The sequence below is a fragment of the Oncorhynchus tshawytscha genome, linkage group LG23, assembly GCF_018296145.1.
Source record: "Oncorhynchus tshawytscha isolate Ot180627B linkage group LG23, Otsh_v2.0, whole genome shotgun sequence".
NCBI classification, from domain to species: Eukaryota; Metazoa; Chordata; class Actinopteri; order Salmoniformes; family Salmonidae; genus Oncorhynchus; species Oncorhynchus tshawytscha.
Window position 1 is genome coordinate 18618189 of NC_056451.1, and position 26296 is coordinate 18644484.

The 26296-nt window shown below is 44.1% G+C and overlaps 1 protein-coding gene across 2 annotated transcripts in view; it reads right to left on the reverse strand.

The window, feature by feature from the left end:
- Positions 1–26296, reverse strand: part of LOC112222519 (cyclin-dependent kinase 14) — a 223581-nt gene that overhangs the window by 146091 nt on the left and 51194 nt on the right. For both annotated transcript variants that reach the window (XM_042304826.1, XM_042304827.1), the window contains 5 exons: positions 18796–19041; positions 9617–9711; positions 7839–7918; positions 4440–4534; positions 1663–1725 (listed from right to left, as the gene is read on the reverse strand). In XM_042304826.1, the coding sequence (XP_042160760.1) occupies positions 1663–1725; positions 4440–4534; positions 7839–7918; positions 9617–9711; positions 18796–19041 (579 nt within the window). The remainder of the gene's footprint in view (positions 1–1662; positions 1726–4439; positions 4535–7838; positions 7919–9616; positions 9712–18795; positions 19042–26296) is intronic.

A 26296-nucleotide genomic window follows, 5' to 3' on the forward strand; every position in this document is an offset into this window, starting at 1 on the left:
TGGCTAACCGGGCTATCTGCACTAACCCTAGCTCCTAACCCTATCCCTTAATATATTTCTAACCCTAAACCCCCTGGAAATAGCATTTGACCTTGTGGGGACTAACAAAATGTTTTGTTTGTTTACTATTCTTGTGGGGACTTCTGGTCTCCACAATAATAGTTAAACACTTTCATGCACGCACTCATGCACGCACTCATGCACGCACTCATGCACGCACTCATGCACGCACTCATGCACGCACTCATGCACGCACTCATGCACGCACTCATGCACGCACTCATGCACGCACGCACGCACACAGGAGGACAAGCCACTTTCTCTGTTAATCTACTGTCTATCTACTCTGCTCCTCACTGGTTACAAATATAGCTATTATACCCTCCATTTTACAGTTAACACATACTGGAGTGTCTCCGGCTCTTGACACACAAGAGCACTGAAGAATGGCACATTGGCAAACAGTTCAATATGCCATGCTGCCTCCATCTTGATTTTGATTGCTGATTCTAATGATTGGTCCGGGTCTGTGTCTCTGATTGTGACTCAAATGGCACCCTTAGGGACCCTGGTCAAGAGTAGTGCACCACATAGCGCATAGGGGGCCATTTGGGACATAGCCTCTGCCTCCACACAGTCAGGTTGTTTTCCTTTCAGCTGCCAGGTCATTAGAGCTCCTCCAATACTCTGTCTGTCCTCCCACTAGGGAAAGACTGGTTCTGGTTCCTCTCCCTCCCTCTCCCTCCCTCTCTCCCGCTCCATCTGTCCTCCCACCACGGAGAGCATTGTGGCTAACGCTAGCTGCTGGCTCTTTGGGTAACATGCATACAGTATGTATGTCTCTGTCTCTGTCTATTTAGTTATGTCTGTCTCTAACTCTACCTTCTAGTCCAGTTTGGACAGATACTTCAAAGAGAAAATTCTTTCACAAAGGCTACATGGTGACATAGTGAGAACACATGTTCTGGCCTGTCGTACAACTGGAACTCTTCTGCATCCCAAATTACAACCTATTCCCTTTATAGTGCACTATTTTTGACTAGGGCCCATAGGGCTCTGATCAAAAGTAGTGTACTATATGGGGAATAGGGTGCCATTTTGGACATAGCATATGTTTACAGATTAAGAGGTGGAAGCAGTTTTTTTCCCCTGACACCCCTCTCTGGGTATAATCCTCTATTATTAATACATGCATTTCAATGAGGCAGGCGGTCGGTCGTCAACAGGATAAATACATTACATATGGAAATCCTTAGTGACAATATTAGGTATGAAGTGTTACATAACCCACGATGCCTGAACTCCCCCCTTTCTCATAGGACTCCTCTATACAACACCTCCTTTCACACCATCCCTCCCATCCTCCATGACCCCATTCACTCCATCACTCTCCCTACCTTCTCCTCGTCCTCAACACACCTCTACACAGAGCCACAGGAAAACATTGCTACTCTAACAGTGTGTGTTACTCCTCAACGTTGTAGTTCATTGGAGTAATTTAAACAAGCCTACAGGACACTGCTCCTATCTAACTGTGTGTGTGGGCATCACTCCTCAGCAGTGTCACTGTAAAAACTGTAGGATTCTATGACATATTACTGATGCTCAGGACAGTGTGGTTTACTGTAGTAATATAGTCATGATAATGAGCAGCAGTCTTACTTTCACGTTGTCTGGATGCAGTCCTCCTGGGTGCCTGTCCATGTACTGGCACAGGTCTGTGTGCTGTCAGGGAGAAAGAGAGGACCGTTAGATTACAATATGTCGAAATAAAGACACATAAAAATCATAAAAACAGATGCATTGCAATTACCCAAAAATAAGTCCATTTGAAAAAGGAAGTAAAAATACATTTGTACAAATATATTCATGCTGTTCCGTATTTGATGATATTCATTTGAAGTGTAAAAGCAGCAGAGAGAGGTTCTTGGCAGTGAGAATATTGGCTTTTTGTTTATTGTGTTGCTAGTCTTGAATGTACCTTGGTTGGAATGTGAGCTTGGTTGAGGATGGAAAAATCAGCTAATGGAAAAAAGTTATTGGCTTTCATAGCTTTCCCCTTGCTATTCAAAGCAACTCTGACCTACTGTCATCCGTCCATGATAAAATATCAGTAAGGCGCCAGGCTGGAGACACAAACTCAATCATTGAATTGCAGCAGACGTCACTTGCAACATCTATTTCTTCCCCAGTCTGTCTCCTCCGTCTGCGGATGAATGATATCCGGTCTATATCAACAGAATGATCCACAGAGGGTACCTTTGGTACAAATCCCTTAATGTGATTGTGTGGAGGGATGAGATTGGGAGTGACACTGTCTGTATGTCTTTAGGTGCTATATGTAAGCAGAGTCGTCTGTCTGTCTAGAGAAAAGATGAATTACTGTGATCTGCACTTCAGTGATTTATTCTGCCAGCAGACCCGGGGCACACACACACACGGACACACACACACACCACAGCTCGTGGGGCTGGGTGATATTTGCGTACCCCCGCTGCTCCTCACACCGTCAGATATAAATGTGTTTCCTTTCATGAATAATTCAACCAGACGCTCAAACAAGCTTCAGCCATGCCTGTCCACCTTACTCAAAACCTGCCCTCCCTCCCTCCCTCCCTCCCTCCATATCTTTCTCACCCCCACTTTCTCTCCATTTCTTCTCTCTCCCTCTCTCTACCTCTTTCTCTCTCTCAGTCCCGCTCGCTCCCTGTCAATTGTCATTACCTGCTAAATGAGGAGAATGAATTGATTTGGCTTGGTGTGGAGCCTTCTGTATATGAAAGAGTCTGGAATTACAGGTCTGAACACAGCAGAATAGAACAGCATGAAACTGGCTGAGCTGCAAATAAAAAAACTGTCTCCACACCAACGACAACACACAGATCCACAGTGTTACATTACCCATTCTGTCAAATATACGCTATCCACTCTGTCCAACATTCACAGTGAGAGAAGGGTGTTCTGTCATAATAAAGACAGATCCTTGTCAACCGTGTCCACTTACAGACAGCATCTACTTGATAAATATATATACTTTAAATTGGTTAGCTCTTATACTTGCACATGGAGCAGAGAAACAGCACTGAAAGACCTCCACAAACCCCTTTATCCAGCCTGACCTCTGTTCTCCAGGTAATCAAAATGTACACTTTAAGGCCAGAGAGCATCCTCATTAGAATCCCTACAACCAGCTACAGACTGCCCAGAGCCTGGTTCTGTCATCTCTCAGAGGATCTGGTCAGAATGTATTACCAGGAGTAGATGTTCCCACTGACCCTGCTGAACCATGCTGTTTCTGACCAACAGGGGCCCACACACTAGACTAGCGTACATACCGTACGGTATCAGAACTGGCTCTTGATGTGATGCACCAGGCCATATAGCACACAGTACGGATGAAAACAAACATGGAGCGGGACATTTAGAAAGATGACTAAGGATATTCTAAGAGACGGCTGGGTCTTGTTTTGTATGTCTACATCAGAGGTTGAGCTTATACCCTGGGGCGGCAGGGTAGCCTAGTGGTTAGAGCGTTGGACTAGTAACCGGAAGGTTGTAAGTTCAAATCCCCGAGCTGACAAGGTACAAGTCTGTCGTTCTGCTCCTGAACAGGCAGTTAACCCACTGTTCCTAGGCCGTGATTGAAAATAAGAATTTGTTCTTAACTGACTTGCCTAGTTAAATAAAATAAAAACATTGTAGATACAGTATATGGTCTATTGGAGTAATGCTGAGCAGAGACTTTACTACTCCTAGAGATTGGTATTCTGGCTGGTTTGAACTTATCAGTGGATGTTATCCATATGCATTTATGTCAGCAGTAACAACAGGACACACTACTCCACAGCAGAGAGAGGGAACTCCTGCTGCTATTGCTGTCCACAGCAAGTATGTGTGTATGTGCTATGTGCTATGAAAACCTACAGAGAAAGCAACCCTCAATTAAAATGTTCCCCCATGATGCCAGGGCTGGGTTCAAAGCTGGGCACTCGTGGTTAGGCCACCATTCTATGGCACTCGGATCACTGTTTCTGTTCAAAGCCTGGAGGAAAATGTCCCAGGCTTGGGTACTGTTTTTAACAGGCAAGACAAAACATTACTCAACCATCTTATAAACAAAGAATATGTGTGTAAAACTAGCCAGAGCTCATGTCTCTTTGGACTGGGATTAAATAAGTCAATGTCAATAACTGAAGAGTGAGAAGTCAAATGAATAAAACCATAAAACAAGTTAGTTATTCTATTTCTAGAATGAAACTGTGGCTTTTTGAATTTCATCTTAAAATACATTTTACACAAATCAAATATCTTGATCTTCTACTGCTGACTCACATATCCAGTTGGCCCAAATACCTGTTCTGAGCTAGCCCTGTAACCTGATGTACTACAGTACCCATGATGCTCTGTGCAACATATCCAGATGGCTCTCTGACACTCACCACATACTCAAAGACCAGAGTCAGGGTTTCCTTGGTGTGGATGATGTCATGGAGCAGCACGATGTTGGAGTGCTTCAGACCTTTCAGAAGAGACGCTAGGAAAACACAGGATACAGTATTATTATCATGATGAAGCAGTTACATGCTAAACTACCATCAGTATTACCATTTATTTACAATATGATAAAGAAAATAATAGAATAGAATAAAGCCCAATATAAAATAATAGAAGAATATAGCCTAATATAATATAACATAGTCTAATAGAATATAATATAGCCAAATATAATAGAATAGAACATAGTCTAATAGAATATAATATAGCCAAATATAATATAATATAGCCTAATAGAATAGAATAGAATAGAATATAGCCTAATAGAATAGAATAAAGCCCAATATAAAAGAATAGAATATAATAGAATATAGCTTAATAGAATGTAATATAGCCTAAAATAATATAATAGAATATAGCCTAATAGAATAGAATATAATACAACCTAATAGAATAGAATAGAATATAGCCTAATATAATATAATATAGCCTAATATAATAAAAAAGAATATAGCCTAATATAATATAATATAGCCTAATAGAATAGAATATAGCCTAATTGAATAGAATACAACATAGCCTAATACAATAGAATATAACATAGCCTAATATAATAGAATATAATATAGCCTAATAGAATATAGAGGATGGTAATAGTAATAGTCAATAGTACGATTTAGAATAGAATAGAACAGAAATGATTAGAAAATAATAGAATGGAATGAAATGGAACAGAAAATAAAATGATATAATAATTACTACCAGAGACATTTCAAATACATCTATGGCAATCATGAATCACACTGGAGTCAATGTGGTTATGGTGAAATAGTTATATAACTGGTTTCAGATTGCCACCAACTTTTTGAGAGTAGAAACTTTGAGAGAGAAAGAGAAAGAGAGAGAGAGAGAGTAGAGAGAGAGAGAGCGAGAGAGAAAGTAGAGAGAGAGAGAGCGAGAGAGAGAAAGTAGAGAGAGAGAGAGAGAGAGAAGAGAGAGAGAGAGAGAAAGTAGAGAGAGAGAGAGAGAAAAGTAGTAGAGAGAGAGAGAGAGAGAGAGAGAGAGAAAGGAGAGAGAGAGAAAGGAGAGAGAGAGAAAGGAGAGAGAGAGAAAGGAGAGAGAGAGAGAGAGAGAGAGAGAGAGAGAGAGAAAGTAGAGAGAGAGAGAGAAAGGAGAAAGAGAGAGAGAGAGAGAGAGAGAGAAAGTAGAGAGAGAGAGAGAGAGAAAGGAGAGAGAGAGAGAAAGGAGAGAGAGAGAGAAAGTAGAGAGAGAGAGAAAGTAGAGAGAGAGAGAGAGAAAGTAGAGAGAGAGAGCGAGAGAGAGAAAGTAGAGAGAGAGAAAGAAGAGAGAGAGAGAGAGAAAGTAGAGAGAGAGAGAGAGAGAGAGAGAGAAAGGAGAGAGAGAGAAAGGAGAGAGAGAGAGAGAGAGAGAGAGAAAGGAGAGAGAGAGAGAGAAAGTAGAGAGAGAGAGAGAGTAAGTAGAGAGAGAGAGAGTAAAGAGAGAGAGTAAAGAGAGAGAGAGTAAAGAGAGAGAAAGTAGAGAGAGAGAGAGAGAGAGAGAGAGAAAGTAGAGAGAGAGAGAGAAAGTAGAGAGAGAGAGAGAGAGTAAAGAGAGAGAGAGAGAGTAAAGAGAGAGAGTAAAGAAAGAGAAAGCCAAAGCCTTGGGGAGGGACCATCACATTATTTGGGAGGCAAAGCTCTGTGTCTATTGTGTAAGCTTGCGGGCCGGGCGTGAACAGAGCAATTAGTGGTAATGGTCAGCGTCGCGCTAAACCCTCGCTGGAGGAGCCGTGCTGCGCTGTTTCAACTGCCGGCTACGGAGGGAGGGAACACTTCACACAACGCCTTTTCATGTGTTTGAAAGATGTGATCTGAGGAACTACGGTTCCACCTCTCCCTCCACCCATTACTGAGGAGACACAATCACCACAGCTGGGCCAAACAAACAGTTGTCAGAAATCTTATCTCGTTAAGAGCTAAACAACACAGGGAACGGTTTCATTTAGAACAGAGAGCGGGAGCAGCATATTAAGTGTGTTTTTATTATGAGAAGCCTAAATGGGATTTTCAGACTGTTGCGAATGTGATTAATTTAGCAAACAGCAATTCTGTTTCAAGGGCACAGGGAGAGAGAGAACCTATGGCATCGTGATCTGCAGAGCAGAGCACACAGCATAGAGCCATTGTGCATTAACACTTAAAGCACTGAAACCCCTAAAGATCAAAGGCAATGCTCGTCTCGCGCATATCTGACCTAGTGGTATAGACACGAGGTACCTCAAAGGCTGCTGCACCAATTTAGGTAAAGATCTATACAGTCTATGCACCAGGCTCTCCCTACATCCCTCCTGACACACAGAGGCTGACTGTGTTGGTAATGTTATTGTGTGTGCCCATGCACACACACACGTATGCCTAGATACATGCACGGATGCACTCACGCACTCATACACAACCACACACCTGGGTCCTCTCTCAGGGTTGTAGGTATTGCTTTCAACAATGTAATTCTGTCCACGTTTCCACTCTGGGAGCATCTCGGCCCAGTAATCGCTGAATTAGTTAAATTTCAAAGTGCTTTTCTGATCCGCTCACCGGGGGAGAGAAGGGTGGGGAGGAAGGGAGGGAGGCTGGGGCGGGGATGAGGCAATGTGAAGAGGGGCTGGTGCATGGCTCTCAGCTCAGTTCATCAGCCCAGGATCCCACAGATCCAACTGCCAGAATCTTTTTCTCATCTAAATGAAGCAAGGCTCCAGCCCAGCCAGGCCCAGCTCTGCCTGTGGAGGTGAGTCTGCCACATATTTCTCACACCCACCCTCACATTCAGGAACCTCCAAGCCTTCTAGCCACTTAGCTCCAGTTAGCCAGAACACCAAGGACTGCTAGCTGACCTTCACACAACTTGACCTGCTGTGACACACGGCCAGGGACCAGGAGAAAGCACCCCAGCGCCAAGAACATCCCTCTGAAGTATTTTAGCCCAGCGTCATGATGCAACGCTATGCAGACTAATAAGGTTTTCATAAGGCTGAAACTCAGTCAGATCCTTATCTAACTAACACCAGAGGCAGATTTATAATTGGGCTATGCTTGTTAAGGCTTCAGATTTGGCTTTTCTAGATGAAATTGTTTTTGTTAGAGACGTTAGCTCCCCTCTCTCTGACAACCCTCTGAACTAACAGTCACCATTATACAAACAACAAGTCCACTTAACCCAAGTACCTAGAATAACAACACTTAACATTATCTTCAAACTCTTAAAGTCCAATTAAAGTGAACTCTACAGTATTTAGACTGTAGGAGCCTAATCCTAATGTAACCCTTCAGGGTGTGACAGAGACCCACCTTCTCTGATGGCGGTGAACGGTGTCCCCTCCTCCTCCTGCAGACGAATCACTTTCAGGGCTACCAGCTTGCCGTTCACCCTGGCAACAAGAAGATAAGACACCCCAACAAGTTACACTTCATCCCATGAAAAAAGGACTCAATAATGAGGCAGGCAGTGAATGGAGAGAATGGTAGATTTCTGTAAGTCAATGAAATGCAATTTAGGAGCACTGAGGTGAGACTTAGTAGAAGACCAGGAGATTAAATAAAATGAACCTCACCAATCAAATCCATTGTAGTGAAGAAAAACACATACAAAGTAACTTCATTACAGTGAGAAATTGCCTCAATACATTTAAATCCATTTACGGCTATGACATTTTCATTTGCTACATTTTAATGATCAGAACCTGGGGAATTTTACAGCTATGCACAAACAGGAAAAAAGGAAAATAACTCTTAAACAATCGTTAAATAATTCCATTCCAAAATTGAATAAAACAAATTGTATTTCATGGTTGGGAAGTGCAGATTTGTTATTAGTGTAATATGGAAAATAAATGAATATGGAATATGGACAGTAATTGTTATTATCCTTAACCACTTTACTGCTTCATGATTACAAGCAGCTATGCACATTTCAATTGGTCATATACAGTTATGTAGGAAATGCGGAAAATGCAGTGCAGTCAAAAACGTGACTTTCCTGTGTTTTATATACAGTGGGGCAAAAAAGTATTTAGTCAGCCAACAATTGTGCAAGTTCTCCCACTTAAAAAGATGAGAGGCCTGTAATTTTCATCATAGGTACACTTCAACTATGACAGACAAAATGAGAAAAAAAATCCAGAAAATCACATTGTAGGATTTTTTATGAATTCATTTGCAAATTATGGTGGAAAATAAGTATTTGGTCACCTACAAACAAGCAAGATTTCTGGCTCTCACAGACCTGTAACTTCTTCTTTAAGAGGCTCCTCTGTCCTCCACTCGTTACCTGTATTAATGGCACCTGTTTGAACTTGTTATCAGTATAAAAGACACCTGTCCACAACCTCAAACAGTCACACTCCAAACTCCACTATGGCCAAGACCAAAGAGCTGTCAAAGGACACCAGAAACAAAATTGTAGACCTGCACCAGGCTGGGAAGACTGAATCTACTTTTTTTTGCCCCACTGTATATTTCCACACTTTAAGGTTGGAATATGGTCCTGTTGTGGTGGGTGATTCTGTCACGGTTTTCTTTAGGTGAAGGAGAGGCGGACCAAAACGCAGCGTGGTGGTTATTCATGTTTTTTAATAAAGACACTAGACATGAATAAACTAACAAAAACAATAAATGTGGAAAACCAAAAACAGCCCTATCTGGTGCAAAACACAGAGACAGGAACAATCACCCACAAACACACAGTGAAACCCAGGCTACCTAATTATGGTTCCCAATCAGAGACAATGACTAACACCTGCCTCTGATTGAGAACCATATCAGGCCAGACATAGAAATAGACAATCAAGACATCCAACATAGAATGCCCACTCAGATCACACCCTGACCAACCAAAACATAGAAACATACAAATCAAACTATGGTCAGGGTGTGACAAAACCAATAAGAAAGAGAGTTCCAAACGTTTCCCTTTCCCACCCACACACCTCCCAGACAAAAAACTATTTAAAACTATTTTAATTGAAAATAATCACATTAAGGTATTTAATTGCTACCCAAAAAAGATTTGATATTGAGATAAAAACAGCTGCATTGGACCATTCCATTAACATTGTTTAGGCACTCACTTGCTTTTCCCTTTGTATACTGTAGCGTACGAGCCTTCTCCCAGCTTCTCAAGCTTCTCATAGGAATCAGCCTTTCCGAACTTGGGGCTTGTGGGCTGAAACAGAGAGAGAGAATATAATTCAGGAAAAGAGACACCAATTTCGGTAGAGAGGGCTCAGTTTGGCTGTATTAAGTGAGAGAGCAGCCTTAGGGGCAATCTATATATGTGTAGATGATGGAAGAGCCACAGCACTTGGAGCTTGGTTGATGTAACAGCATTGTTACCAAACAATAATGTCAACCTTAAGAAAGCTACTATACTGTACGTGCTATTTCACAAGGAGGGACATGGTACAGTAGATGTTGTGGTTTGGGTCAAGAGGCCTAAAGACAACAAACACCAGATTCACTCTGTAACACCAGGCACTTGTGAACCTGCTGGCACACAGCCTGTAGAAAAATGGCACGGTCTGTTTCACTGGTTTCTACTCTGGATGATGGAAAGCTTTCAGTCATCCAGGAAATGGGTTGTGTAGGATTTCACACACAGAGACTCTGTAATAAAGGTCTGGAGGAAATATCACTGTTGCAGCAAGCAGGACTGAACGCCATTGAAAAAAAAATAGTAGTATATGCTTTGTGAATCTCAGAAGATCTCAAGAGTATATTGCTTTTAAGCCACTTCAGACCACAATTCCACACTTCTCTAACTAATTTTCATATTTCTGGAGTTCATTGGTAAGATAACAGTGCAGAAGGTGTACGCTTTGCAGGTACAACCATTTTATTAAACGAGTTTTGGCTGCATGGTATTGACAATCAACTGTTGAATGAAAATATGATGGGTCCTATCAATGTTTGAATGAAGATGGTACCCGTTCTATCATTGGAAAACAGCAGGTAGGTCCTATAGAGTCGGAAAAAATCCTGTCCGTGTCATGTTTCTCTCTAAGCACTCCGTGGGGATCATGATGGATCATGGAGGATCATGGGACGGTGACAGAGGTGACACCAGTCAGATGAATTAAGGCCGCCGAAGGCAGACCTGGCTCTCTAGAGAAGACAGGCTATGTGCACACTGCCCACAAAATGAGGTGGAAACTGAGCTGCATATCCTAACCTTCTGCCAAATGTATGACCATATTAGAGACACATATTTCCCTGTGATTACACAGACCCACAAAAGAATCGAAAACAAATCCAATTTTGATAAACTCTCATTTCAATTGGGTTTAATAGCACAGTGTGCAATCACACCTGGCCAGGGTAACAGGAGTACAGAGGACACAACAAGCTACTGGATCGGTTTCATAATAGTGTGTCATGTTTACGGCCTGTTCGATTTGTTCCACTCTCACTAATGTTACAGACCCACTTATCAATGATTTACAGACGGGGAGAGTAAAGAAAGAAAGAAGGAAAGAAAGAAAGAAAAGAGAGAGAGAGCGAGACAGGCAGACAGAGAGAGAGAGAGAGAGAAACAGAGAAACAGAGAAAGAGAAAGAGAGAGAGAGAGAGAGAATTAACACTCATGCATTTGTCTTGAACTCTTCACAGAAATGGAGTGATAAAAACACATTACCCATAACACACTGCAGCTGACAGCTTCCTCCAAAATCTCTCTCTATCTCAGACAATCAGGCCCAAAAGGAATTCAACTAGAAAGTCTCAACCTCCATCAGCAACTCTTCTTTGTAGTGTGTGTGTGTGTGTGTGTGTGTGTGTGTGTGTGTGTTTGTGTGTGTGTGTGTGTGTTTGCGTGCATCCGTCCGCATGTCATCAAGACTTTCTCTTACATTCCATTGTTACCTTTAAGAATAACTGAAAAGAACAATGACTGACAGCAATGTAACCTGGTGTGGACCTGTCTGTCCTTTCAGTGATGTAGCATTTCAGCCCTGGTGGCAGACAGACATAAATATATCTGCGATCTGTTACTGTTGTCATATTTTAAATACAGGGGCTTCTAGAGGTTAACGTCTGGCTGCTGTAATGTCTCTGTTTTGTCATTTAAAGAGCGAGTGGACCAGACGAGAGAAAGCTCCAACACATTCCAGACAATCCCTGGGGAATAACTCAGTTCTCCCGTCATCACTGTCTCTCTTTGGGCAGTGTGGGCACACACGCTCACGCAAACACACACGCATGCAAAAAAGCACATAAGCACACACACGCAAACATGCACTCACAGTTTTTAGCAGTGTCTTCTCTCCTCTGGTTGCTATCTAGTCATCTCCCGCTGCCCCACTAATAAGTCCATGCAGCATTTCAGGGTTTTATAAACAAAGAAATTCTCCTGGGAGATGACAGGAAGTGAGTGAAACCCAGCTGGACAGGCTGCAGGCAGCTCACACATCTCAGCCTATTACAGGTCAAATACAGGGCTGTTAAAGGCCACTGTAGGGTCTGGTAGGACTCAAATGGGCCAACAACGGGATATGCTGCAACATAGAATCTGCTGCAACACGGAATCTGCTGCAACACGGAATCTGCTGCAACACGGAATCTGCTGCAACACAGAATCTGCTGCAACAAAAACACACTCACCTAGTGTCTGTTATATAGTAAAGGGAGTAGGTCCTGACCCAAGACCAGATATATCCCCAAAGATACGTCCAACAAACACAGGGTAGTTTTTCAGCCAACAGCCTGGTGAGCCAACACAAACACACACTCAGGACCAGTCAATGTGTGAAGCGGCTCTCCAGCGGATTGTTGGCCTGATGGTTTAGCAGTACACAGGTTGATTATTAGAGAAATGGAGGTCAGGGTTAAGGGTGAGACACATCACTAGCCTGATTGGCTGAGAGCCTACTACCTGGCCGGATAGCCCCACTTCATTTCCCCACCAGTTAACAAGGAATTGGATGTCTCGGGGTAAGGTGGGGGTCCTATGGGGCTACCATTCAGCTTTGCCTCTCTCTCCCTCTCAATTCAATTTCTCTCTCTCTCTCTCCCTCTCTCTCTGTCTCCTCCATTCTAAGTGCCCCTTGTACTGTACATCTCATGCATTTTCCATGTCCATGAATGTTCAACCAAATGGATGCTATCTGGGGTTCTCTCTTTCAACCTTTCATTTTCTATCTGTTTATAGCCTTTGTCTCTGTCCGCTCTCTGTGGATGGTAAATACCTCAGGTCTCTTCCTGCCTACCCCATGCTGGTACAGTACTGTAAGCTAAAGACCCTACTGAAGTTATTTGACATTAGCCATGTAATGTTCTACAACAAGAGTGCAGAGCTCTGGTCTTCAAGGGCAGCAGGGTCAGCATACACCAGGTGTTTGTCCTTGGCTTTTAATTAGACTCTCATTACAATCTGTGGAGCCAGGTGTGTGGACCCTCTGGCCAGTCAGTAGCATTAACTGGTTGATTACATGTCAGGGAGAGAGGGCTGAAACATAACTGCAGGACTGTGGTCCGTGAGGACTGTAGCTCTGAGATGTGCACCAATGTACTATTGGAAATACTAGAACATCACTGGAAAATAAGTGGTTCAAAAATAAGAGAAGTAGGCAGGGAAAGATGGCTGATGGCTCCAGTAGCCTAAGCAATAGGACCATTACACTTACATTACACTTACATCAATTTACATTGTTAGATGTGTTGTGACCCAAACTGTCACGGTTGTTAGGATAGACGGACCAAGGCCCAGCAATAAACAATAAACAAACAATGACCGTGAAGTAACAGAGCACACATCAGCACTCAACAAAACAATATCCCACAAAGCAGGTGGGAGAAAGGGGTTCCTAAATATGATCCCCAATAGAGGCAACGATTACCAGCTGCCTCTAATTGGGAACCATACAACCCAGCCACATAGAAAATCAATGACTGGAACACCCCCCTAAACACTGAGGGCTCTCTATCAGGGCGTGACAGTACCCCCTCCCCCCCAAAGGTGCGGACTCCGGCCGCAAAACCTGAAACCAAATGGGGAGGGTAGGGGGGATGACTTGTGTCGGTGGCGGCTCCGGTGCGGGTCATAGCCCCCTCCCCGACCACAGATCCGGCCATGGAGCTGGGTTGGACACCGCGCCTGGACTGGGCACCAGCGCCGAGGAAGGCTCCGGCCATGGAGCTGGGTTGAACGCCGTGCCTGGACTGGGCACCGGCGAAGCGGAAGGCTTCAGCCATGGAGCTGGGTTGAACGCCGCACCCGGACTGGGCACCGGCTCAGAGGAGAGCTCCGGCATTGGACGCCGTGGGCACCGGCGCAGAAGAAGGCTCCTGCCATGGAGCAGGACTGGACACCCTGCCTGAACTGGGCACCGGCGCAGAGGAAGGCTCCGGCCTTGGAGCGGGACTGGACGACGTGCCTGGACTGGGCAATGACGCAGAGGAAGGTTCTTGCAATGGAGCGGGACTGGGGGGGCGCACTGGAGGCCTGGTGTGTGGAGCCAGCACAGGTGGCACCGGACTGGTGACACGCACTTCAGGGCGGGTGCGGGGAGCTGGCACCGGAACAACCGGGCTAGGAAGGCGCACTGGAGGCCAGATGCGTGAAGTCGGCACAGACTTCACCAGACTGCTGACAGGCTCTTCAGGTCAAATGTTGAGCAGAACACACTTGAGCAACATCTCTCTCATCTCTCTCTCTCCCAACTTCTCCATCACCTCCCTGACAGTCTCTGGCTCTTCAGGGTGAGTACGGGGAGCTGGCACAGATGGCACTGCACTGATGACCCGCTCTTCCACTCTCCGCTGCTCCGCCAACCACCCCTCGTGCCCCCCCCAAACAAATCTTGGTGTTTCTGTGGCCACGGTCCCCGGTGGGGTCACTGTCATTCCACCTTCCTTGGTGTCTCCTTCCAAGGAAGGGTCTCACATCTGGACATGATTTCCCCCCCATGTCCAAAACTCCTTAACCTCCATAACACGCTGCTTAGTCCTGCGTTGGTGGGGTATTCTGTCACGATTGTTAGGATAGACGGACCAAGGCGCAGCATTATTCGAGTTCCTCATGTTTTATTAGTGTAACTTAAACAAAACAATAAGCAACAACCATGAAGTAACAGAGCACACATCAGCACTCAACAAAACAATAAGCAACAACCATGAAGTAACAGAGCACACATCAGCACTCAACAAAACAATATCCCACAAAGCAGGTGAGAGAAAGGGCTTCCTAAATATGATCCCCAATTAGAGGCAACGATTACCAGCTGCCTCTAATTGGGAACCATACAACCCAGCCACATAGAAAATCAATGACTAGAACACCCCCCTAGTCACGCTCTGACCTAAACACCATAGAGAACTGAGGGCTCTCTATGGTCAGGGCGTGACACAAACAAATCATACTGAAAAATTACAAACAAATTACAGAAATGCCGACAGACAATCATTCAAGAATAATATAATAGTTATTACATCTTATTGTGTGTGCACAATAATAATAATTGAGCTAAATGAAAATACATTGAAGACACGATTTGAAACATTTCTAATCTACATGATTAAGCAATACAGGTCTTCTGGTAACAACATTCAATTAGCCACCAAATGGAAATTACATTCTGGTTAGCTTGTTTTCTCATTTTCAGATCATCAATCTTAGCCTAATGTAGCAGGCGTAAAAGAAACGCCTGAGGCAGCTCGGATGAAAACTGAAGCATCCGTTTTGAGGCTTCGCCTCTTCTCTGCTTTTCCCCTGAAAAGCAGATGATTTCGGTGACACCCACCCGGATGCACCCTCACATCCATCTAAATCTAGTTTTAAATGCCAAAACAAAACATTAGCAAAACACTAGCAAATACAGAATAATAATACAGAATTTTCTCTCCCATTATTGTCTGATGTTATTGCTATAGCATTGTGTGCTGTATATTAGTGACTGTACAGTGTATTGTATACATTTAAAAACAAAACAACTATGTTTTAAGTGAGAAGTAGGCATTGGTCTGAAATTCACGAGCACCACAATGCATACTTCACCCATACTCTACCAAGGTCTTCCAGCACACCACTTTGACCTACTACAGTAGCTATGTTGGTCAATTGTACTTTCAACAATGTGTAGGCAGGTTGCTAAGGATTCAGACCTTCTCAAACAGCTTAGTTCACACTCTTACAGGAGGTGCTTCCACAATGATGTGATTTGTACCACATTCAAGGTAATGTATTGCACCCCACACTAAGACAATGTATGCTTGAGCAAAACACAGCAATACAAGTGAAAGTACACAATAATGACAAATGGCAACAGACAAAATGTAGTTATTAGTATTTATTTAATATTAACTGTTGCATTTCTAGAGAGAAGCAAAAAAACTGAAGCCCATTTAAGCCAATATGGCATAAACTGGAAATGTTTACCCTGATCTCTTTTAACAAGATAATGGAGAATGCTCCTGGAAAATACACAAAATAATCAACATGTACCCATGAACTATTTCCATGAAAATGTTTTCTGAAGAAAGGCCTAGTACTGCACTACCTGTAAACAACAGTGAGTTATTACAAAAGAAACAATTTACAATCAAATGTACATTCATCAGACATAGTAAACTTTGCACTTACAATTCAGGGATGGCCACAATTGTGCTTGAATAGCTACAGGGTTATGCAGGCTGTCTTGTTCAAGCCCAGTTCTACCACACCTGATTCTACTATTTCAGGTCTCCATGAACAAAAAGGCATGTATGACTCTGTGGCTCGTCAATAGCAATTTTAGTAACTCCTGATACAAACACTGTGACAAATGACAAACTGCTGAGAGACAAACACCTGTAACAAAAAAGTACAAAATACTTTTAAGAATAAATATTTACAAATCTGACATTGAATAGGTGCTCTAAATCCTTCAGCTACAAATGTTTTTAGTAATGTTGTACACAGCTGTCCAACTCCAGTAAAAGAGCACACATTCCCACAAATATAAATGGCAGTATAAATATGAAATGAGATGGAACAGAACATACATAACTGTGTGTGATGTACTGTGTGATTATGAATATGCGTAAGTCGTTTGTCAGCTCGACGTGGGCCAGCTTGAAGAAATTCTTAGCTTCTCAAATGACAGAAAATGGTGGCTGAAAAGGAATCGTTTACAACCTGTGCAACTTATCGCATGTATTTGTAACATAGGGATGGCATGCATCTGACAGATGAGGGCAATGACGCCTTCTTCGAGAGTTTGAGAGCTGGTCTCTCCACTGTTCTCCCCTCCGTAGAAGCAAGACGCGCGCACCAGTACTAGTATGCGTCACACTCTCTGTACCTTGCCACTCAACGATGCCGAACGAACCCAAAGGCTCTTTTAAGAAACACCTAATAAATGAAAGTAATCACACATTGTGCGTACATGTGCACACCAGTGTGTGAGTGTGTAATGGGAAAGGGGGGGTCAAAAACTATACATGAAAGAGAATGGCCAAAAGAGCCCCTCCGGTAGGTGAACCCATGACCTTCAAACCCCAGCGTGGTGATGCTAAGCATTACACTACAGACCCTGTTATAGATATGTCAACTTGACACTATATAAATGATGACAGCACACGTTCGTTCCAAAATGTTTTTGTTCATTCACTCAGTACTGGTTGAACGTTTATTTCTCTTCCTTGAAAACAGTTACATTTTATCACATAACTAACCAAGATAGCAAACGTGCCATTTTATTTTGACTTCACAAGGTCGTGGAAGCAAGCAAAGATCCTTATGAGGTTGTTGTTTTACCTGGATGCTTTGTGTGCAACCTGCACCCCTGCTACTTTTTACTTGTGAATGGCGACTTCAGGTTTTCAGGAACACATTAAAAGTAACTTGACACTGTGTTGATCAGTAAGCGCAAATTTGGATTATAATGACAAGAAGAAAATAGCATTGACAGAGGAGTGTGCGAACTAAATTAATTAATAAGCTAAGGGATATAATTTGCTATGGATTTTCTAACAGCGACACGTTTGTTCTGGCGTGTGCATGTATTATAAATAAACAGTGTGGCAGTTTTCCCAAAGATGATTACACACAAGTGTTCAGTCATAGCAAAGCTAGCTATCTTCCTTTTGCTTCTTATCCAACTGGTGTAAGCTAGCTAGCTACCTTCATTTAGCTTCTTATCCAACTGGTGTAAGCTAGCTAGCTACCTTCATTTAGCTTCTTATCCAACTGGTGTAAGCTAGCTAGCTACCTTCATTTAGCTTCTTATCCAACTGGTGTAAGCTAGCTAGCTACCTTCATTTAGCTTCTTATCCAACTGGTGTAAGCTAGCTAGCTACCTTCATTTAGCTTCTTATCCAACTGGTGTAAGCTAGCTAGCTACCTTCATTTAGCTTCTTATCCAACTGGTGTAAGCTAGCTAGCTACCTTCATTTAGCTTCTTATCCAACTGGTGTAAGCTAGCTAGCTACCTTCATTTAGCTTCTTATCCAACTGGTGTAAGCTAGCTAGCTACCTTCCTTTTTGCTTCTTATCCAACTGGTGTAAGCTAGCTAGCTACCTTCCTTTTTGCTTCTTATCCAACTGGTGTAAGCTAGCTAGCTGCAGCTACAAGCATTCTCCTAGTTAGCTGCTACTGTTGCGTAGCAACCGAGTTGCAACCGGTTTTAGAACTCTGAGATTCGGCTGAAAAGATGTTAGCATTGTCAAAAATGCTCCAGAAAAGAGGCACATCGTTGGTTTTTATTGGGTAGAAATGTGCACATGAGAGCAATACGAGAAGCGGGGAGGGTGTCATATTGGCTTACATGTGATGGTAGGGAGATATGAATTTAACATTGAGCTTCAACCAATGTGTACTATAGTCGCGCCAACCAATATAATGTACTGCAGGCCTATAGTCTGTACTGTATACTATCGACTGCAGTGTTTCCCAACTGGCGACCTGTGGGCCGAATTTGGCTCGTGGGTGGTTTCATTTGACCCCCAAGTTTTCAGAGCAAGAAATCAACAATAATTATTTTTAAAAAGATATAAAAAAATGTTGGACATAAAAGACCAGGAAAACAGCTCCAAGTGATTTTTATTTAATACATCTGTTGCCATGTATTCCCACATTTTAGTCAAACATTATATCTGTTTGGGCTTCTTGTGGTCAATTTACAGTCCACAAAATATTTGTAATTATGTCATTATCATTATTAATAATGAGCCCTGCTGTTCAGTGAGTAGACAACAGACTGTGTATACTATAGACTGTGCTGTGTATTTTATATACAGTATGTAGCATACAGTGTGTAGGCTACTGTATAGACTTACAGAGCTGGGGCTGGAGTGTCGGCGCAGTTTGGGCGACTCTTTCCCAGTAGATGAGGCCTTGGAGGAGATACAGGCATTGTTCTCTGAGTGCACCCTCTTCACCTGGCTGGCGGGTTTCTCGAAGGCGTCGAAACCGCTCTGTGTCCGCTGAACCCTTACCTTCCTATCCTCAGGGATGGTGTCCAGGGGCGTGATGACCGAGTCCTTTCCCTGTCCGCTGCGTGTGGACATCTTTGTGACACATATCTGAGAGGAGAGAGGGACCGTGAGAGAGGGAGGAGAGAAAGGAGAAAGAGGGTGAGCGAAAATGAAAGTCAAGAAAATTATTACATCTGCATTTACTGCTGTTCGGACCAATACTACCCCCCTTCCCCCCACCAACTCCCCTCCTCCTCTAGATCTACCTTCATGTAATCTCTCTGTCTGTCTCCATCTCTCCCTCCCTGTGGAGTCCCAGTGCTACCTCTCTCTGTTAGAAGGTCTTTATCTCCATATCCCTCTGATCAAAACACAGCAACCATACTACTCTGTTCCTGCTGCTGCCTCTTTCACACCCCATTGCTGCTGTGCCTACTCACACACTCACACACACACAAGTACACACAAGTGCACATATGCGCACACAAACACACACATACACACGCATTTCCTCTAAACACAATGCAACCTACCGGCTACTCCACAGCCGCCAAAGAGTGTGTTTGTTCCCTGGGCAAAAAAGGACCAGGCAGCGTGTCGTGTTGTGCCACAGCCTACCTTTCAGATTAAATATTTAGTACTGGACTCCCCAACAAGCTGCTATTCTAATCACTACATATATACAATGACCAGGCTGCAGAAGAGTCACCTTGCAGGTCTCAGAGCGGAGTAGCTCTCTCACCCAGGTTAGGATTAGTCACGTTACACAGTTGGGCTTCTGACAGGGAACAAACAACAACAAATCATACTTTTTAGTGTAGAAGGATGTCCCTTGGGGGTATCCGTACCTAGGTATGACATGCGAGGGTTAGGTTAGTAAACATGCTGGAGCTAGAACCTCGTTGTCGTGCGTCCTTATTTTAGATAATACTACATGGTGTCAGAAGTGGTTTTAATAATCACATAAATGTGAAGGACGTACCAAGTAAATCATACATTCAGGCTGTTTCAAAGCAGGGAGGGCACAGTGTTGGAGATAAAACAGAGCATATCATTATTTTGCTAGCTAACGAGAAAGGACTAAGTTACTGCTAAGCAACATGTTGCAAGAGGAAGAAGCTGGCGGGATTTCAGGGTTTGCGACTCCACGGCCTCTGGCGCAAACACGGGCTCTGGCGCTCTGGCAAAACACGGGCTCTGGCACAAACACGGGCTCTGGCGCTAACACGGGCTCTGGCGCAAACACACGGGCTCTGGCGCAAACACGGGCTCTGGCGCGGGCTCTGGCAAAACACGGGCTCTGGCGGGCTCTGGCGCTAACACGGGCTCTGGCGCAAACACGGGCTCTGGCGCTAACACGGGCTCTGGCTCTGGCTCTGGCGCTAACACGGGCTCTGGCGCTCTGGCAAAACACGGGCTCTGGCGGGCTCTGGCGCAACACGGGCTCTGGCGCTAACACACGGGGGCTCTGGCAAACACGGGCTCTGGCACAAACACGGGCTCTGGCGCTAACACGGGCTCTGGCACAAACACGGGCTCTGGCACAAACACGGGCTCTGGCGCTACAAACACGGGCTCTGGCGGGCTCTGGCAAACACAGGGCTCTGGGCTCACGGGCTCTGGCACAAACACGGGCTCTGGCGCTAACACGGGCTCTGGCACAAACACGGGCTCTGGCGCTAACACGGGCTCTGGCGCAAACATGGGCTCTGGCACAAACACGGGCTCTGGCGCTAACACGGGCTCTGGCACAAACACGGGCTCTGGCGCTAACACGGGCTCTGGCGCAAACATGGGCTCTGGCACTAACACAGGCTCTGGCACTAACACGGGCTCTGGCGCTAACACGGGCTCTGGCACAAACACGGGCTCTGGCACAAACACGGGCTCTGGCACAAACACGGGCTCTGGCGCACTAACACGGGCTCTGGCACAAACACGGGCTCTGGCGCAAACACGGGCTCTGGCGCAAACACGGGCTCTGGCTCAAACACGGGCTCTGGTGCAAACACGGGCTCTGGCGCTAACACGGGCTCTGGCACAAACACGGGCTCTGGCACAAACACGGGCTCTGGCGCAAACACGGGCTCTGGCGCAAACACAGACAAGCCAGTGGCTAGTGCTGATGGATTTCGCATTAGTCCCCTAGAGAATTTTGATTGTATGGACATTCAAAACTGGCTGAAATGGATTGGGGGCTTTGAAAGGTACGGGGTAGCATCAGGCTTAAACGTGAAAAATTAGGCATTTCAAGTTAATACACTGATCTACTCTATGGGTGATGAAGCCGAGGATATATTAAATGCTTCAACGTTGACTGAGGAAGAGAAACTGAACTACAGTGCTGTTAAAGACTGTTTTGAAATGCATTTTGTAGGGAGACAACATTATATTTGAGAGAGCTCGGTTTAATATGCGCAAACAGGAGAAGGGTGAAACCACCGACAGTTTTAGCACAGCTGTTCACAAACTAGCAGAACATTGTCAGTTTGGTACGCTCAGGGAAGAGCTGATCCGAGATCGGATTGTAGTCGGAATAATAAATGTATCACTTTCTGAAAAGTTACAGTTGGATTCCCAGCTTACCTTGTCCAAAGCTGTAAACCAGGTTAGGCAGAATGAGACAGTAAAAAGCCAGCAGACGATGCTGCGCAACAGCAGCTCCTTGCAGAGCGAAGAGAGTGAGGAAATAAATGCATTTTCATACTGAGCTAAAAAAAAACGGAGGGGAGAAAACAATCACAGACAGCACCAGTAGCAAGTTCAAGTGTTTGTCACAAATGTGGGAAATCCCCTTTCCACAGATGGAAAGATTGCCCAGCAAAGGATTTGGAATGCAGGAAATGTCACAGGAGAGGACACTTTTCAGCTGTCTGTCGATTAAAGCAAATGCATGAGGTTTCAGAGGAGGTACAGCAGGACAGCATCTTTCTGGGAGAAATAAAGGGAAACAATACTGGCTGGCATTCAGACATTAAACTCAATGGGGAGGTTGTGTCATTTAAACTAGACACTGGGGCAGCAGTGACAGCTATCCCAAATAGGCTGTATATCTATAGCAGAGATGGCCCTTTGCTCTCTACAAACAAAAAACTATACGGGCCCAGTAATAAGATATTACCAGTGGTATGGCAGTTGGTGATTAAACTGGAGAGTAAAGACAAAAGTGTCCTCCAGCCTATCTTCGTCATTTACTCTCTGGCCAGACCGTTGCTGGGGCTGCCAGCAATTGAAGCATTGCATCTCATTGAGAGAGTGAGCGAAATGGAGGACTCAGGTGAGCTTTTCAAAAATAAATTCCCAAAAGTGTTTTCTGGTCTAGGAAGGATCCGCCTGAAAGAGGATGCTGTCCCCTATGCCCTTACTACCCCCCGCCGTGTGCCTATCCCTTTATTGGCCAGAGTAAAGGAAGAGTTGGGAAGGATGGAAGAAATTGGGGCGATGTCTAAAATAGAGAGTCCCACAGACTGGTGTGCAGGGATGGTGGTGGTCCCAAAAGTCAATGGGAACATAAGGATCTGTGTGGACATGACTAACTTGAATGAGGCACTCTGCAGAGAGAGACACATCTTACCATCAGTGGAGCAGTCACTGGCTCAGTTGGATGGCTCACTAGTCTTCACAAAGCTGGATGCCTGCTCAGGTTTCTGGCAGATACCGCTGTCATCACAGAGTAGGACACTCACAACGTTTATAACACCGTTTGGCCGTTACTGTTTTAATGTTTTGCCATTTGGAATCGCTTCCGGTCCTGAGCATTTCCAAAGACGCATGTCCCAGCTGTTGGATGGGCTGAGTGGCGTCATAGTCCACGCGGACGGTGTGCTTGTGTGTGGAAGGGACAGAGCAGAACATGATGTAAGGCTCACAGCAGTTCTGACCAGACTCCAGGAGACTGGCCTGACACTCAATGAAAAATGCACTTCTGCACAGTCAGAGGTATTGTTCTTGGGACACACAATCAGTTCAGCTGGAATAGAGCGAGACCCGGAGAAGATCAGCGCCATCACAGATATGCCCATACCCCAGAATATGGCTGAAGTCAGGACCTTCTTAGGCATGGCCACTCTATGTAGGTTCCTCCCACAGTTTTCAGATAAATCAAAACCCCTGAGAGACTTACTAGCCAAAGAGAATGACTGGTCATGGGGTCACGTGCAACAGGTGGCGTTTGACAAAATCAAAGGAGACCTGGCCTCACAGAGAGTGCTGGCCCAGTACCGTCCCCACGCTAAGACAAAGGTATCAGCAGATGCATCATCCTTTGGGCTAGGGTGGTCCTCACACAGATGCAGGACAACATGGAGTGACGTCCAATAGCATACATCTCCCGAAGCTTATCCGACACAGAGCAAAGGTATGCACAAGTGGAGAAGGAGGCGTTTGCTATCACATGGGCATGTGAAAGGCTCAGCCAATACCTTATTGGCCTGCAGTTTACAGCAGAGACTGACCACAAACTACTGTTGGCTCTGTTAGGGACAAAAACACTGGACGACTTGCCTCCCAGAGTTCTGCGCTTCCGCCTCAGATTACTGAGGTTCACCCACAAGATGGTGTATGTGCCAGGGAAGGCACTGATCACAGCTGATGCACCCTCCAGGGCCCCAATTAAACATCCATTATGGGCCGTCGCCTGCCGAGCTCCTGATGGGCAGGAGGCTGCGTTCCCCATTGCCTGTCTCGCCGGCTCAGCTTAAACCCCGATGGCCTAACAGGAAGGCCTTCGCTGAGAGGGTCAAACGGCTGAAACAAATGCAAACTGGAGACTTTAATCGGAGACACCGTGCTAAGGAGAGGCCAGAGCTGACCGAAGGTCAACATGTGTGGATTACAAACTCAAAGACACCAGCAATAGTGCTGAGGAAAGCGGATGCCCCACGCTCCTATATGGTGGACACAGGCTCAGAAGAGGTACGAAGGAACAAAACACACCTCAGAGCTCTTCCAGATCTACCAGCCACACAGACTGAGGCCACAGAAAATGCACAAAAAGAGGGTGAAGGAGAGGGAATGCTCACAGAGCCACAAGCGCGCCCAAAAAGGGATGTGAAGCCACCAGAGTGGCTGAAAGACTGTTACGTGAAGAGAAAATATACTGTTGGGGACCATACCCAGCAAAAAGAGACTAAGTTAATGTTCATACTGTGTCATTTAATGCTTTCATACTGTTTCAGGATGTGAAGTAGCATGTTAGAGAATAATAATGGTTTCCAAATTGCATTTCAGTTATGCTTCAGTGGTTATGCATGCTGAGTTCTTCTTCATTGGAGAGGGGAAGATGTAGTAGGATGTCCCTTGGGGGTATCCGTACCTACAGTGGGGCAAAAAAGTATTTAGTCAGCCACCAATTGTGCAAGTTCTCCCACTTAAAAAGATGAGAGAGGCCTGTAATTTTCATCATAGGTACACTTCAACTATGACAGACAAAATGAGAAAAAAAAATCCAGAAAATCACATTGTAGGATTTTTTATGAATTTATTTGCAAAGCTACCCGTATCTTCTTGCATTGTAAAGTGTTTTATCCTGTATAGACATTGTTTTACGAACAGTAATTAACCGATTCTAAATTTCTACATACTTCTGTGCAGCATGATTGTGGGGGGGGGATTGGCTGCGCTGATAGACAGGCTTGATCCTTGAGACACATTTGACAGAAGTACCGAAACTACAATTCTAGTACCAAAGCATTTTACATGTTCTAGTATTGGAAAAAGTACATACGTATTGGTATACAGTGCAACACTAATGCACTAATGCATGCAGAGTAAATCTCGACAACAACACACCGACATAACCCATATGTCCCAAACAAAACGTTTTAACAGTATTGCAAAAATAACATCAACAGCAATGTACAAGACCTTATATCAGATGCTTGTGTAAATGCACGTGCACACGCACACGCACACACACACACACACATGCACACACACACACACACACACACACACACACACACACACACACACACACACACACACACACACACACACACACACAGGCATACTTACTGCATTACATCCTCTCTCTACCAGTTCCTCCCATTCCCCAGCCCACATCCCACTTCCCTTCCTGACCTCCCAAAAATGTCAGAGCAAGACTCTATGAGCCTCTCTGGACTCTGTGGAGAGAACGGACTGGCTGGCAGACACACAATCAGCGTCTATGGTTGTGACATGTGCAAACAAATATTTTTGCATGCTATCATTATATCATAGCTGTAGGCAGGGCATGCTGTAGCTGTAGTTTACCTAGTATGACACCCTGAATTAGTCTCTGTCACCCTAACCCAGATAGGACAGTCTCACTATGATATATGAGCTGCAAGATTATTAGAGAATGTATGGTAGTGGTTTAATTACAATACAATATGAGATATATAGATTATTAGAGAATGTAGGGTAGTGGTTTAGTTACACTACAATATGAGATATATAGATTATTAGATAATGTACGGTAATGGTTCAGTTACACTACAATATGAGCTAGATAGATTATTAGAGAATGTACGGTAATGGTTCAGTTACACTACAATATGAGATATATAGATTATTAGAGAATGTACAGTAATGGTTCAGTTACACTACAATATGAGATATATAGATTATTAGAGAATGTATGGTAGTGGTTTAATTACAATACAATATGAGATATATAGATTATTAGAGAATGTAGGGTAGTGGTTCAGTTACACTACAATATGAGATATATAGATTATTAGATAATGTACGGTAATGGTTCAGTTACACTACAATATGAGCTAGATAGATTATTAGAGAATGTACACTACAATATGAGATATATAGTAATGGTTCAGTTACACTACAATATGAGATATATAGATTATTAGAGAATGTACAGTAATGGTTCAGTTACACTACAATATGAGATATATAGATTATTAGAGAATGTACAGTAATGGTTCAGTTACACTACAATATGAGATATATAGATTATTGGAGAATGTACAGTAATGGTTCAGTTACACTACAATATGAGATATATAGATTATTAGAGAATGTACAGTAATGGTTCAGTTACACTACAATATGAGCTAGATAGATTATTAGAGAAATGTGAGAGCAGAATTGCAGGAGGATGTTATAATACTTTTATTGCATCAAATGGTTGTTTTATGCAACATAATAAGGGGTTGTTAGAAGACTCATCTGTGTTTGTTCTACTGGGGATGGGCCTCTGGAAGATTTACGATGTCTTTGGGGATACCGCATTCCAGAGCATGAGTTAATGTTTCTGTTCTATATGGTACGAGGGAGAGATGACCCCAGACCCAGACCCTGGTCTCTACACAAAGAAAACAGTTTTTACAGCAGATACTGTCTGCTGTGAATTATAAGT